This window comes from Glycine soja, chromosome 3, assembly GCF_004193775.1.
Source record: "Glycine soja cultivar W05 chromosome 3, ASM419377v2, whole genome shotgun sequence".
In the NCBI taxonomy this organism is placed as follows: domain Eukaryota; kingdom Viridiplantae; phylum Streptophyta; class Magnoliopsida; order Fabales; family Fabaceae; genus Glycine; species Glycine soja.
In genome coordinates this window covers 39,428,702-39,442,286 of record NC_041004.1, presented here as the reverse complement: position 1 = coordinate 39,442,286, position 13,585 = coordinate 39,428,702, and the positions used below count along the sequence as shown (strand labels likewise).

Sequence of the window (13,585 nt, the reverse complement as noted above, 5' to 3'; positions counted from 1 at the left end):
AAATAAAAAATTATTGATATTAATTACAAGCATTTATTTTTAAAATTTCGATTAAATTATGATGACATGATCACAAGTAAAAGCAGTTATTCTTATTACTACATGGTCAAAATATATCCACGTGATAGGACGTGCAAATGATAGTTCAGTTATCATCTTCCCAATACAAATGTTGATGTGCTAAATGTAATCATCAAAACATTGAACTAGCAGATTTCGATCCAGAGGCATTTCATCAGCCCTGATCCTGGACACAGGAATTTGCCACGTTTGTAAGGGAGTTTTTTTTTTTTTTCCTTCACTTTCAAAATGGTCATTCCAATATTAGTGCAGAAAATAATTCGAGAAATACAGAAAGTAATTGTCTGTTTGTAATTGATAGTGTAGCAAAAACGCAAGTTGCGGAAAGAGAGGTGCAATTAGAAGGCAAGACCAAAAGAATAATTAAAATGTCTATTTGCCTCAAGGATTATGTATGAAAGAAAAGCAAGATGGTACAACGTATCCTGCTGGAATGATGGTGGTCGTTTAGGGAGAGACAAGCTTAACCAATTTTAGATATTTTCTAACATAAAAAGACAAATTCTGTTATTAAGAATTTAGTATAAATAAGATTATGTAATAACAACATCATCAATGAAAATACAATTACTTTCCTTCCTTCTCTCTTTTGGAGGCGTTGGTCGTCGAAGCCAATTTTCCTTTTCTTATTTCCCTACCATTTTGGTACTCTCATTTCTCGTTTCTCGTTGACATGACCGATTCCACTAAAACCACAAGTCCTCCAGACAAACTCGAGGATGCTATCCTCTGACTCACCACCCATCAACTTTCCCTTGGCAAATCCATGTAGACCATGACCCTCAAAATCGATGAGCTTCTCCATCGAATCTCACCTCTGCTTTCAACCCTAACACCTTCCTCGCCCACCCCGCCACCATAACCTACACCTGCGTTAAATCACATAATCAAATTAGATGTACCACACTTTGATGGGTCTGACCCCCTTGGTTGGATCTTTAAGATCAACCAGTTTTTTGAGTATCACGTTACCCCGGAACAAGAACGCCTTACCATTGCTTCGTTTTATATGGATGGCAAGGCCCTGGCCTGGTTACAATGGATGATCGACAACGATTAATTCACGTCGTGGCCGGTCTTCCTCCAGGCACTTCAGACCTGCTTTGCACCCTCCCAATATGAAGACCCCACAGGGGCCTTGTTTAAACTAACACATAGAGGGACAGTGGCACAATACCTGTCCGAATTCAAAGATCTCGCCAATAGAATCATTGGCCTCCCCCCACCTTTTCTACTAAGTTGCTTCATTTTCGGATTGACATCGGAAATCCGCCGCGAGGTCCAAGCTCACCAGCCATTGACCCTTGTCCAAGTAGTTGGCCTTGCCCGTCTCCAAGAAGAGAAGCTCCTCAATACTCGCTAGGCGCCGCATGGCCGCGCTTCACAGCCAATACCACCTGCACCTCTTCGCTTTGTGCCCCTCCCGCCTCTACTTCCCTCACCAAGCCACCTTTCCCCACCAAACCTGAAGCAGTTGTCACCGGAAGAGATAGTCTCGGGAAGAGAGCATGGGCTCTGTTTCAACTGCGACGAGAAATACCATAGGGGCCATCGTTGCGCCTCTAGGGTTTTTCTCCTTATCACAGAGGACGAGAACCCCTCTCTGGATAATATAGAAGTAATTGACCCGCCCGATATCATTGACCCATACCCGGCCCAAATCAGCTTTAATTCTTTAGCGGGCCATTTGGCCCCAGAGACACTCCATTTTCTGGGTCTTGTCAAGGATCATCAGGTGATGCTTCTGGTGGACGGATGAAGCACACACAACTTCATTCAACAGCAATTGGTGACCCAACAACTGGAGTGTAATTGCGTCTGCGAAGCCATTACATTAGATATTCAAGATACTAAGTTTACCGTTGACCTGTATGTGTTGCCGATAGTAGGGGCCAATGTTGTCCTCGGGATGCAGTGGCTGAAATCTCTTGGGCCAGTCCTCACCGATTACAACTCCTTGTCCATGAAGTTCTTTCATGATGGCTGTTTGGTTGAGCTTAAGGGTGATAAGGAGTCCACTCTAAACTCACTCTCGTCACTGCAGTTTCGCCATTTTTGCCGCAAGCAACGGGATAACATGTATTTTCATATCACAGTGCTCTCTGACGATCATCCTGTCAGCACTAGCAAGGATCTTCCTCTAGCCATTCAAGCTCTGCTCAACAAGTTTAATTCCCTGTTCCAGGCTCCCCACCAACTTCCGTCGGAAAGGGACACCGACCATCATATTCATCTGCTACCTAATTCTACTCCAGTGAACGTGCGCCCATACCACTATCCCCATTACTAAAAGCAGGAAATTGAGGCGCATATGGAGTCCATGGTTCAGAAGGCAGTCATACAGCCCAATACAAGCCCCTTTTCTTCTCCGGTACTATTGGTGAAGAAGTAGGATGGGTTGCGGAGGTTCTGTGTTGACTAATGACCCTTTATGTTCCTTTCTTCTCCGGAGGTTCTGTGTTGACTAATGATTTGGTGGTAGCCCTGTAACAAATCCATCTTCGATAAATCAAAGTGCCCTTTTCTTCTTCGGCACTATCCCCATTCACTAATGACCCTTTTTGTTCCTTGCCTCACCTTTATTGAAGAACTTTGCAGACAATTAGAAAAGTGCCCTAACTACCTGCAACACTGACAAGCTATTATGAATTCGCCGGCGTCACACCCAGACTCCATAATTGCTCACAATCTAATCATCAAGAAGAGACGTATTTGGTTACCACGAGGACTCTCGATGATTCCCACCCTGCTCACTAAGTATCACTCTACTCCTACAGGTGGACACATGGGCGTCGCAAAAACAGTAGCTCGCATATCTGAAAATTTATGTTGGCCTGGCCTTCGTGACGATGTAGCACAATTCGTGGCTCAGTGTGTCAATTTCCAACACACCAAGTATGAAACCAAGAAGATGGCGGGACTGTTGTGCCCCCTTCCAGTGCCTCATCATCCCTGGGAGGATCTCTCCCTCGACTTCATCACTGGATTTCCCCCTTATCATGACAATTTGGTCATCCTTGTAGTTGTCGACCGCTTCTCCAAAGGTATCCATCTGGGCATGTTGCCTTCCTCACATACAACTCATGTAGTGGCCTCTCTGTTCATGGGCATCGTTGGAAAGATTCATGGGTTACCACGAAGCCTGGTCTCCGATAGGGACCCTCTGCTCGTCAATAAGTTGGCAGGAGCTATTCCAACTCAGTGGCACAGTTAAGAATGAGCCCCGCATACCATCCACAGAGTCATGGTCAAATAGAGGTGCTAAACAGGGTCATAGAGTAATATCTTCGTGCTTTTGTGCACCGTAGGCTAAGAACGTGGGGCAAGCTCCTCCTCTGGGTTGAGTGGTCTCATAACACTTCCTAGAACATGGGAACAAGATAAACCCCTTATGAGATCACCTTTGGGCGTAAACCATTCAATTTTCTAGAATATATCATGGGTTCATCTAAACTAGATGTTGTTGACGACATGTTGAAGGACAGAGAAGAAATCTTCCAGGGCATTCGAAAGAAACTCCTAAAGGCACAAACCGCTATGAAACATTTTGCAAATGCTAAGCAGCATGAGGTAGCCTATCAAATGGGAGATTGGGTTTTACTCAAACTGAGACCTCACCGCCAACTCTCGGTCAAAGTTCTAAACGCGGTGCATGGCAAATTGGCTAAAAGATTTTATGGGCCCTTTCAAATTGTTGAGCGCATTGGCGCGGTGGCATATCGCTTGTAACTTCCCGAAGAAGCCCGCATACACCCTGTCTTCCATTGCTCAGTGTTGAAACCATTTTGAGGATCACCAGAGCTCAATGAAGTGGTTCAATTACCCAGTGATTTCATTCAGGATCAACCCATCATCTCTCCTCTGGCCATTTTGGATTACCGCAAGTCTTCGTCATTGGCTTAGAGTCCTTGGAAAGTTCTAGTGCAATGGCAGAGGTTATCCCCTAATGACACATCATGGGAAGAATGAGATCAATTGTAAAGAGATTATCACCTTGAGGACAAGGTGATTCTGCAAGGGCCGAAGAGTGATAGTGCAACAAAGAAGCAAGTTGCAGAACAGAGGTGCAATCATAAGGCAAGACCAAAAGAACAATTACAAGGCCTGCTTACCTCAAGGACTACGTATGAAAGAAAAGCAAGATGGTACAACGTATCCTGCTGGAATGATGCTGTTCGTTTAGGGGGAGACAAGCTTAACTAATTTCAGATATTCTATAACACAAAAAGACAAATTCTGTTATTGAGAATTCAGTATAAATAAGACTATTTAATAACAACATCATCAATGAAAATACAATTACTTTCCTTCCTTCTTTCTTCTGGAGGCACTGGTCCTCGAAACCAGTTTTCCTTATCTTATTTCCCTATCATTAATCGTCAACTTCTTTTAAAAAAAGTTAGTCTCTACACTAGTGTGATAGGAAACTACTATATCGACTTTTACACAATTTGCTTTTGACCCCTATACCTCTTTGTGAAAATCTTATTTTATTCCTTATTTCAAATTTTGAACTCTCCTTTTCCTTGTGCCCTCCTTCTTGACACCCCTCCCTTTTCTCTCTTCCCCAAATCTTCTCCTTCCCTTCCATAACTCCACTCCTTCCCAATCCTCCTCCTTCAGTTCCCAACCCCACGTCTAATCCTTTTTCCTCTCCTTCTCCAACTTCTCTGAGGTACCCTTTTTATTTCACTAATTTGTGTTCAATGTAATGGTGATTTTGTTGCAGACAATCTACAATGAAATCTCAATTATGTTTATATTTTATTCTGGAAAAATAGGTAACGAAATCACAATTTTGTTACTTATTTTTTTTGGGTTTAGAAAATCACAACAAAACATAATTTCATTGTGTGTTTCATTAGAATAGACAATGGAATCACAATTTCATTGTGAGTTTAATCAAAAGATATTATAAAATCATGATTCCATTTTACAAACATATTTTTTTTAAAAAATAATTCAATAGAATTGTAGTTCCATTGTCCCCCCTTTAAATCATAAAGCATAATCTTTTATAAAAAAAAATACAATAGAATTGTGATTTTATTATTATTTTTTATCTCAATAAAATCATGATTTTATTGTGTTAAGGGGATGCCAAAGAAAACAACAAGTTCGTGATTTTGTTGTATATTTTATAATAGAATCATGATTTTATTATAATAAAGGAGATAGGAAAATGATTGTGCAACAAAATTATAATTTTGTGGGAAGAACAATAAGAATAGAAAAAGGGACTAATTTTGTGGGAAGAACAATAAGAATAGAAAAAGGGATTAGTCCCTTGATAGGGACCAATAACAAATGAAATGATACCAATAGCAATTTGATCTGATAAGTCAAATGTTGTCCATTTAGGCCCAACAAACGCCCAAAAAGAAAAAAAAAAAAAGCTTACATGACCAAAGGCTATTATATCCTGCACTAATATTATTACATCCTACACCTTTTATTACATTCCCCGAAAAATTTATTTTAAAATGTAAATTTTTATTCTAAAATAGATTTTCTAAAATTCAATCAAAGGTATCCCATGTAATAATGGGAATGCAGAATATAAATGGCGTGACTGAAATAGTCCCCCAGACTAGGTAGTGACAGATGAGCCCCTAGGCAATTCAGGCTGCAGAGATTTTAAAACTTCTCACAAAGTTCCCTGACCTCAAAAACACAAAAAACTACTCCAAGAATAATATTCTCGATAATTTTAAATAAATTAAAATTAATTTTTATCCATCTATATATATAATTAGAACAACAATATTGAACAAGAACATTTTTATCCGTCATTCTTCAACGGGAGTCTTTTCAAAAACTTTTTTTTTTACAAATAAAAGTGTTTTTAAGAATTTTTCTTAACTTTTTCAATATAAACTATTTTCAATATCTAAAATTGAGCATTCCTATACTAAAAAAGAGACCTAAATGTGGTAGTTGTAACACCGTAATGTCGGTCTACATCCTCTCATGTACTATATTCAAAACTTGAAAAATTGTTAAATTTAGGGGATTAAGAATTCTATCTTACACAAGTTTTTTATCCTTTGTTTAAATATATGACCTAATTGGCTATGGCATTATGTGGTATAATTCTTATTGGTTATTAACATTTTAAATTGGTTGCTAACTAATCAATTTGGAAAGTGTTTTTTTCGGTCATTTCTTTTGTAACTAATCTAGAATGTTCATCCAAATATTAAAAAAATGTCACAACTAACCTCGTACTACATATGTTTTTTCTATGAATAAAAGTAGATCATCAATCTAAAAAGTGATTTTTGTATTAATGATTGTTAAGGAAAAGATGGTTTAACCTTCATGGGAAAAAAAATACTAGTTTTTTGTTTAGGTAAATGGAGACAAGAAAGACAAAAAGAAAAAAAAAAATAGCAAGGGCAAAAACAAAATGTGCAAGAATATATGCGCTACGTACTCCAACAGCATCCACGGCCAACATAATAAGAACCAATCCTGGGCGTGTTAAGGAGCAATTTGGAAGGAGATGATAGATTGCAAGTCTTTGCTCGTGCATCATAACACTAGTTGCCTTCCAGCAACAAGTGCAGTGAACTATAAGTTTAACCTTATGGTTTTAATGTTTGACAACAAAATATGCTAATAGGTATATATATACTCTCAAGTGTACAAGGATCATATTGTGATAGTTCATCTGCTAGAAAGATATACAATCTCGTGAGAAATTTTCCTAATTAATTAAGACTATATGTGACAAGTGACAACAATATGAAGACTACATCTTGCGATGACTAAACTATCTCATTTTAGGATCGTTGAACATTTCTCTGTTGTTGGACAAAATATCTATCAGTCCTAAGCATTGGAAAAAAGTTAACTTGTCACATGAACAATGGAATATTCTACCTATTGTCAACCAGAGGAACAAAAGTAACACAGATTTTTTAGATACAATGACTACATTCAGGATAATTAAATATGCAGTAAAATGAATAAATGCATCAAGCGTTCATATTTTTAGAATAAGCACCCTCAAGGTCTAAAGATCTCTCAAGAAGAACAATTTATAAATAAAGATAATGAAACACCCATTGCTTTTAATTGAATAAAAGAATTTGCATTAACTCCGATCCTAATTACCTTTTTTGCTGATGCGATCCTAATTACCTATCGTACATTATTTCTAATTAAGTATATAGTAAGAGTTTTTTTTTTTTTTTGTGTGAATAGTATATAGTAAGAGATAAAGAACAATTATATATTTTTTATTGTCAGGATTTGGCTATTATAAAATAATAATGTGAACTTTAGAGAATAAGATTTGACTATTTAAAAGTAAAAATATGCACTTTAAAGCATAAAATACACTTGACTTCGTTGATTTTTTCAATCAATGATTATAAATTAATTGCTATAAATTCAAATACATATATAATAAAATATAAAATTAAATACAATATCAACCATCGATTATTTAATTAAAGGTTATTATTGGACGAGGATAATTTTATTTTCTTTTTCTTAGAAGAAACTTGTTAAAAAGAGTATTTCTACATGAGTCTATAAGAACTTATAAAAAATGAGAATATTGTATTTTTCAATCATTGAAATAACTAGATTTTTTTCTGGATAGAAAATATAGTTATTTCAATGATTAAAAAAATACAATATTTGTATTGAAATAGCTAGATATTCTAATAATAAGGGCGAACAACTTCATGTTATAGGATAAATCAATATAAATATTGTGCCTGAATATATTTTTTTTATCTTAATTAAGACAAACTTTTCTTTTCATAGTTTTTTGAAGTTTCTATAAACAACAATATCTTTTTGTCGATTTGTTTCAAAAATAATAAAATACTAAAATTTAAACAGTTTTCTATAAATTTAATAAACTATCTTATACTTACATAATTTTAGGTAACATTTTATAAACCTTAAATTAAGTTATCAATCAATTCTATGCAAAAATTGAAAATATAAAATTGATTAAATGATTAAAAAAATCACAAATTCAATCGTTTTCGTTAACAAATTAATCATTGATATTTGTCCTAAAAAAACCAACATGTAAAAACACAGACACGCATAAGAAGAGTTATGAGACACAACCTTAGATGGAACATAGAAAGGTCCAACTGTTGGTTCCATTCCGACTCCCATCCCATCCCATCCCACTGTCTTGCTAAAAAAGAAAACCCCAAAAAAAAAGTGTTTTATCTTTTTGCTCCTCAATACAAAGTGAAGCATATAGTAGAAAACAAACGAACACGGCAATGCAAACGCGCGCAGCGTTGACAACAAAACCACAAACCAATTAACCGAACATGAATTCCGATTGGGACAGCGGCGGCGGTGGCGGTGGCGCGACGCTAATCCCTGGTCTCCCAAACGACGTAGCGGCGTCGATCCTCTCGAAGGTCCCCTACTCCCACCACGGGAGGCTCAAAGCGACATGCAAATCATGGAAACTGCTCCTCTCCTCGAAATCGTTCTTAGCCTCGCTGAACAAACGTAACCACCTTCTCTGCATCTTCCCGCAAGATCCTTCACTCGCTTCACCCTTTCTCTTCGATCCGAACTCGCTCGCGTGGTGCCCGCTCCCTCCCATGCCCTGCAGCCCCCACGTGTACGGCCTCTGCAACTTCGCCGCTGTCTCCGTCGGGCCCCACCTCTATGTCCTTGGTGGGTCCCTCTTCGACACGCGCTCCTTCCCCATCGATCGCCCTTCCCCGTCCTCCGCCACGTTCAGGTTCAGTTTTTTTTTTTTTTTTTTTATGGGCAAATGTTAGTCATTAGTATTGTTAGTTTTTGTTACTGGAGATTCGAATCCGACCTCTCTCTCTCCATACCTTCTTCTTTTATCACTAAACCAACCTTATATCTCCCGTTCAGGTTCAACTTCCACGACTTCTCGTGGGAGCCACGCGCCCCAATGCTGTCTCCCAGGGGGAGCTTCGCCTGCGCGGTGGTGCCGGCCGGCGGGAGCATTTATGTGGCCGGCGGGGGTTCGAGGCATACGATGTTCGGGGCGGCCGGGTCGAGGATTCGGTCGGCGGAGCGGTATGAGGTGGGGAGAGACCGGTGGGTGCCGATGGAGAATCTTCCCGGGTTTCGCGCCGGGTGTGTCGGGTTTGTCGGAGGGGAGGGGAGGGAGTTCTGGGTGATGGGGGGGTACGGCGCGTCGAGGACGATTTCCGGGGTGTTTCCGGTGGATGAGTATTATAGGGATGCGGTGGTGATGGGAGTGGAGAGTGGCGCGTGGAGAGAGGTTGGGGATATGTGGGGGAATGGGGAGAGGGTCAGGGTTGGGAAGATTGTTGTGGTTGATGATAATGGATGCCCCATGCTTTTCATGCTTGATGCCAATGAGATTTTGAGGTATTTTTATGCTTAATTAATTAATTGCTATTGGTAATTGATGGCTCTTGAGTTTGTGCTTATGCTTGTGCATTACATTACATTGATTAGATTATTCTGGTTGTTATTGTTGAATTTTGATGTTGTGAAAAGAAAGGAGGCTGGTTGGCTTACTTACTATTGGGGGGTCATTCTTTGTGTTGTTTTGTATTATGGTTTTGCTGATTAGAATTGGAACAAGTGTGTTAGATGTTTAGGCTGTTCTCTTAAAAGGAAAAAGGTTTGATAAGTGGAGTGGCATAATCATCTTGGCTTTTGATTTAAACTAGTTCTTAATGTGCGTTTCAAGTTTTATTCATGGATAATGATTTTACTATGTCAGTATGCTTTGTTGTGTTGTTTGTTGGACAAGTTTGTGCTTGATATGCGTGCTTCTTCCCTTTTTTGTTAAGCTTGAGCTGTCAATTATACGTGTTAGTTGTAGATTTTCTTCTAAGAAATTCGTTTTAGGCACTTGTTTGGTGCATGGTAGTCAAAGTCTTATTCCATGTTGTGTCAGATTCTGTGATCCTATTCACAGTTAAGAACACAATCATATCTTACTTTTAAAAGATCACTGAATCTTCATTTCTAGCTATTCTCAAATTTTGTACCAAAAGCTTGTTAGTGGATTGGGCAGAACAAAATAATACCACGTCCAGCCCACCAAAACTCACACACTTCAACTTAAATCACCCAGTTCAGCGTACTCGAACCGAATTTCACCTTTTCCTTTCAAATTCATGCCCCTTTCAAAAACTACGAGACTGAAGTGGAGTGTGTCCTTGGGTAGCCTATGGTGCTGTGTTACTTCAGCTCAACAACGGAGTGTAATTGATAATTTGAGATGGGTGATGATGTAACTTTGATCAATATTTTCGGGATGTGGGACTTCTAGACTGAATTTTTTGGTTTTTTTATTCCCCTGTTTCTGGTTTGTGTGTTTTGTTGTTCATGTGTTCTCTGCTGGGTTTCCCAGTTTGTGTTACTTGAACTGAACTGAGTGTTGGTTTTCCTGGTTGCAGCTATTGTTTCTGAGCTGTATTTCTCTATTTATGTCCTCTGTCATTTCTTGCTGGCACTTGGTTTGTCTTTAGTAGTTAGAACCTAGAAGCATTTGTTTTCACAGAAGGCTTGTCTTGTCTTTGGTAGGTTAGACTGTTGGAGGCCTTTGTCTTGTTATAAGGCTCATACACATTACATGATCTTAAAATATTGTCAAGCAAAATAATTAAATGACATAGGGAAAAAGACAAGTTTCAGATTTCTTTGATTTGATGAATAAAGAGCCCAAATTTGACTCCTTAAATGTACTATGACTATAAACTTGTAGTTGCAATTGTGATCTTGTATTGTACATGCGGGTTGTTTATTTGCGTTTTGAACTTGTTAAAACATCTGTTTAGATACTTGTGTCATTAATATGTACCCTTTGTTAAACATGTGTTTAGCTACTTGCAACAACAACAAAACCTTATTCTACTAGGTCCAATATATTTGTCTTGTTTAATATGTACCCTATAATATCATGATTGGGCAGATGCAGATTTGGGTTTAATGTTGTGTATAGGTCTTAGGTTTAAAGCTAACGAGTTACAAAAGGGTAGTGGTTAGACTACTTTCATCATGTTACCACTTAGAAACTTGGCTCTATAAACTATAATCAATTGCGGTTTTCTGGCAATAAGTACGTGTTATTAGGAAAAGAAATTATGTGTGTAGTCAATAGTTGTGTCTTGTGTCTGTCAATCAGTGTAGAAAATATTTGCAGTTATATGAATGCTGTAGTGTGAAGTGTAAAATGTGTAGAATAAATTATAAATTATTCTGATGTTTGCGAAATTCAAATTGATTATCCCTTGAAGTTTGGAAGACTTGAATATGAAACTCATGAAATTCTAATTATGAAGACATGACACTCGTATATAGGATAATAGAAATTTGTGCCAAATGCTTCTAATCGCACAGTAACTTTTGCATGTGCATACAATCTATTTTTGTAATTTTTTGAACTTGAAAAATTATGTTTTTTTTTTTACTCTGATGGATCTTGACAAAATGGACAAATGAGTCAAGCATGGTCAAAAGTTTTGCTTAACTGACCAATGGTTATGTAGTGGGGAGTGTTCCTGCCTCTTGCTAGGCTATTTGAGCTCCATTTATTCAACGTTTAGGAAGAATCATGATAAGGGTTTGCTTTAATACACTTTGAGATAATTAAATACTTATATTGTTTACTTAGCTTGCTTATGAGTCATCTAGTAGACCATAAGTGGAATGCTAACCAACAGATATACATTGTTTAATCCCTTGTATTATGTATAAGGTCCATTTGGTGGAAGAATTTCATGATGTTTAATAAGAAACTCATGAAAATTTTCCCGACATGATGATTTCTCAGCTGTTGAAATCAAGTTTGCTTACTGCAAACGGCCTTTTGCTTATAAACAAATAGGCTAATATTCATTAAAACACTAATCCTAATTGATTCTTGTGCTCCCCCCCCCCCCCCCCCCCCCCCCCCCCCCCCTCATTGTAAGTCCCTGCATTCCTGAACTGCTTGTAATCCACCTACTTGAGTAGTGATCATGCAACATTCTTGATGGCTCATTTTGTTTACTTGTTAATTACAATTCCAAAACTTCTGAAGTTGTAAATCTGTCTTTGACTTCTTTTCATGACGAATGTAGATATGACATGTCTTCTAATCGTTGGCTATACGAGTCTCGTGTGCCAAGAAAAGCTCCTTACAATTCGTCCTTTGGTGTTGTTGTGTTAGACGGGGAGCTTTATGTAGTGACACATTTATGTGTCGTTGATTTTACAGAAACACGAAGGTCCAGACAACATAAGAGGGCAGGAACTCTGTTCATTCAAATATATGACCCAAAAAAGAAGACATGGAGATCGCTTGTTGCAAAATCACCTTTCCATTACCCTATAGATATTAATAGTGCTGTATTGAGCTCAATTTGTCTATGAATAATGTTGCATCCTATTTGTATAGTATAGGGATCACTTCCAAATTGATTGTGTATCGCATCATTTGATCCACCAGATTCCATGTAGGTGGCTTATTTGTATATTTCTGTATGTAGTATGTCTTGATCGGGGCATTCACTTTGTATTAGTTGATACCATCTAAATTTGGATACAAGTGACGTATAGTATCAGCTTTTTCTAGTGTTGTAATCCTGAAGTACTGAAATATTTATAATGGATAAAGAAATGAGTGAAACTTGCAAATTTGCTTGATTTTGTACTCGAGTTGAATTAGTGCCAGTTTTGAATTACTTGGGAGACATCTCGGCATCTTCCTTGTCACATCCACTTCACATTTACAAAAAGTTATTAAAATATTCATTTTTCATACACATTTAGATTTCCCTAAATTATAGAAAAAACGCAGTTTAAGAAAAAAAGCTCTTGAAAAATCTTGATTATAATTTCTTTAAACATAGAATAAACTAATACAAACACTTGCATTAGGGTTAAGCCTTGCTAACTTCAGAAGCCTTCTTATTGTCCCATTTTACTCCAATTTTGAAAGGCAGCAAGCACGCTAAAAATTCTTATGAAGTAAATTAAGTTTATAAAATTTGTACTTTTTATTCATTCATAAAAACTTAGGTGAGTAGGGTTCCGAAAACTCACAAGCTCAGAGCATGCCTTAGGACTCAAAGAGTGCTTATAAAGGTATTTATGGATCAATTTTCAACAAAGTTTTTACATTGATAGTTGGAATTAAATTTTTTGGAATATGAGTTTGTTCCTTGTCAATTGGATTAATCTTTGTTGGCTTTTTACATGTTTTTAAAATTGATTGATATTTTACTGTATTATTTTATTATTTCTATAAGTAAATTTCTGTTATTAGATCACAAATCCAATTAGTTTTTGAATTATTTAAAATCATTAATACATAATCATACACCTGTCGGTTAATTTCCCCCCCTCAAAAAGGAAAGTCATTTGTTCACAGAAATACTTGTTAATTTCTTTGACGTAGTTACCCCAGGAATCAGAAAATTGAAATTAGATGCTATCTGATTCATGGGTAACGTAAGTTTTGTGGTCCATTAAATAAACGTGATACGTTTTTCTACCTAGTTGACGTTGTAGG

The 13,585-nt window shown here is 37.4% G+C and overlaps 1 protein-coding gene across 1 annotated transcript; it reads left to right on the top strand.

Moving 5' to 3' along the window:
* The first annotated feature begins 8,146 nt into the window (after positions 1-8,146).
* On the top strand, positions 8,147-12,720 carry LOC114406909 (F-box/kelch-repeat protein OR23-like). The gene is made up of 3 exons (XM_028369762.1): positions 8,147-8,815; positions 8,959-9,444; positions 12,153-12,720. Exons 1-3 carry the CDS (start codon positions 8,391-8,393, stop codon positions 12,442-12,444), a joined length of 1,203 nt encoding a protein of 400 aa, XP_028225563.1. The 5' UTR covers positions 8,147-8,390; the 3' UTR covers positions 12,445-12,720.
* Positions 12,721-13,585: the final 865 nt, after the last annotated feature.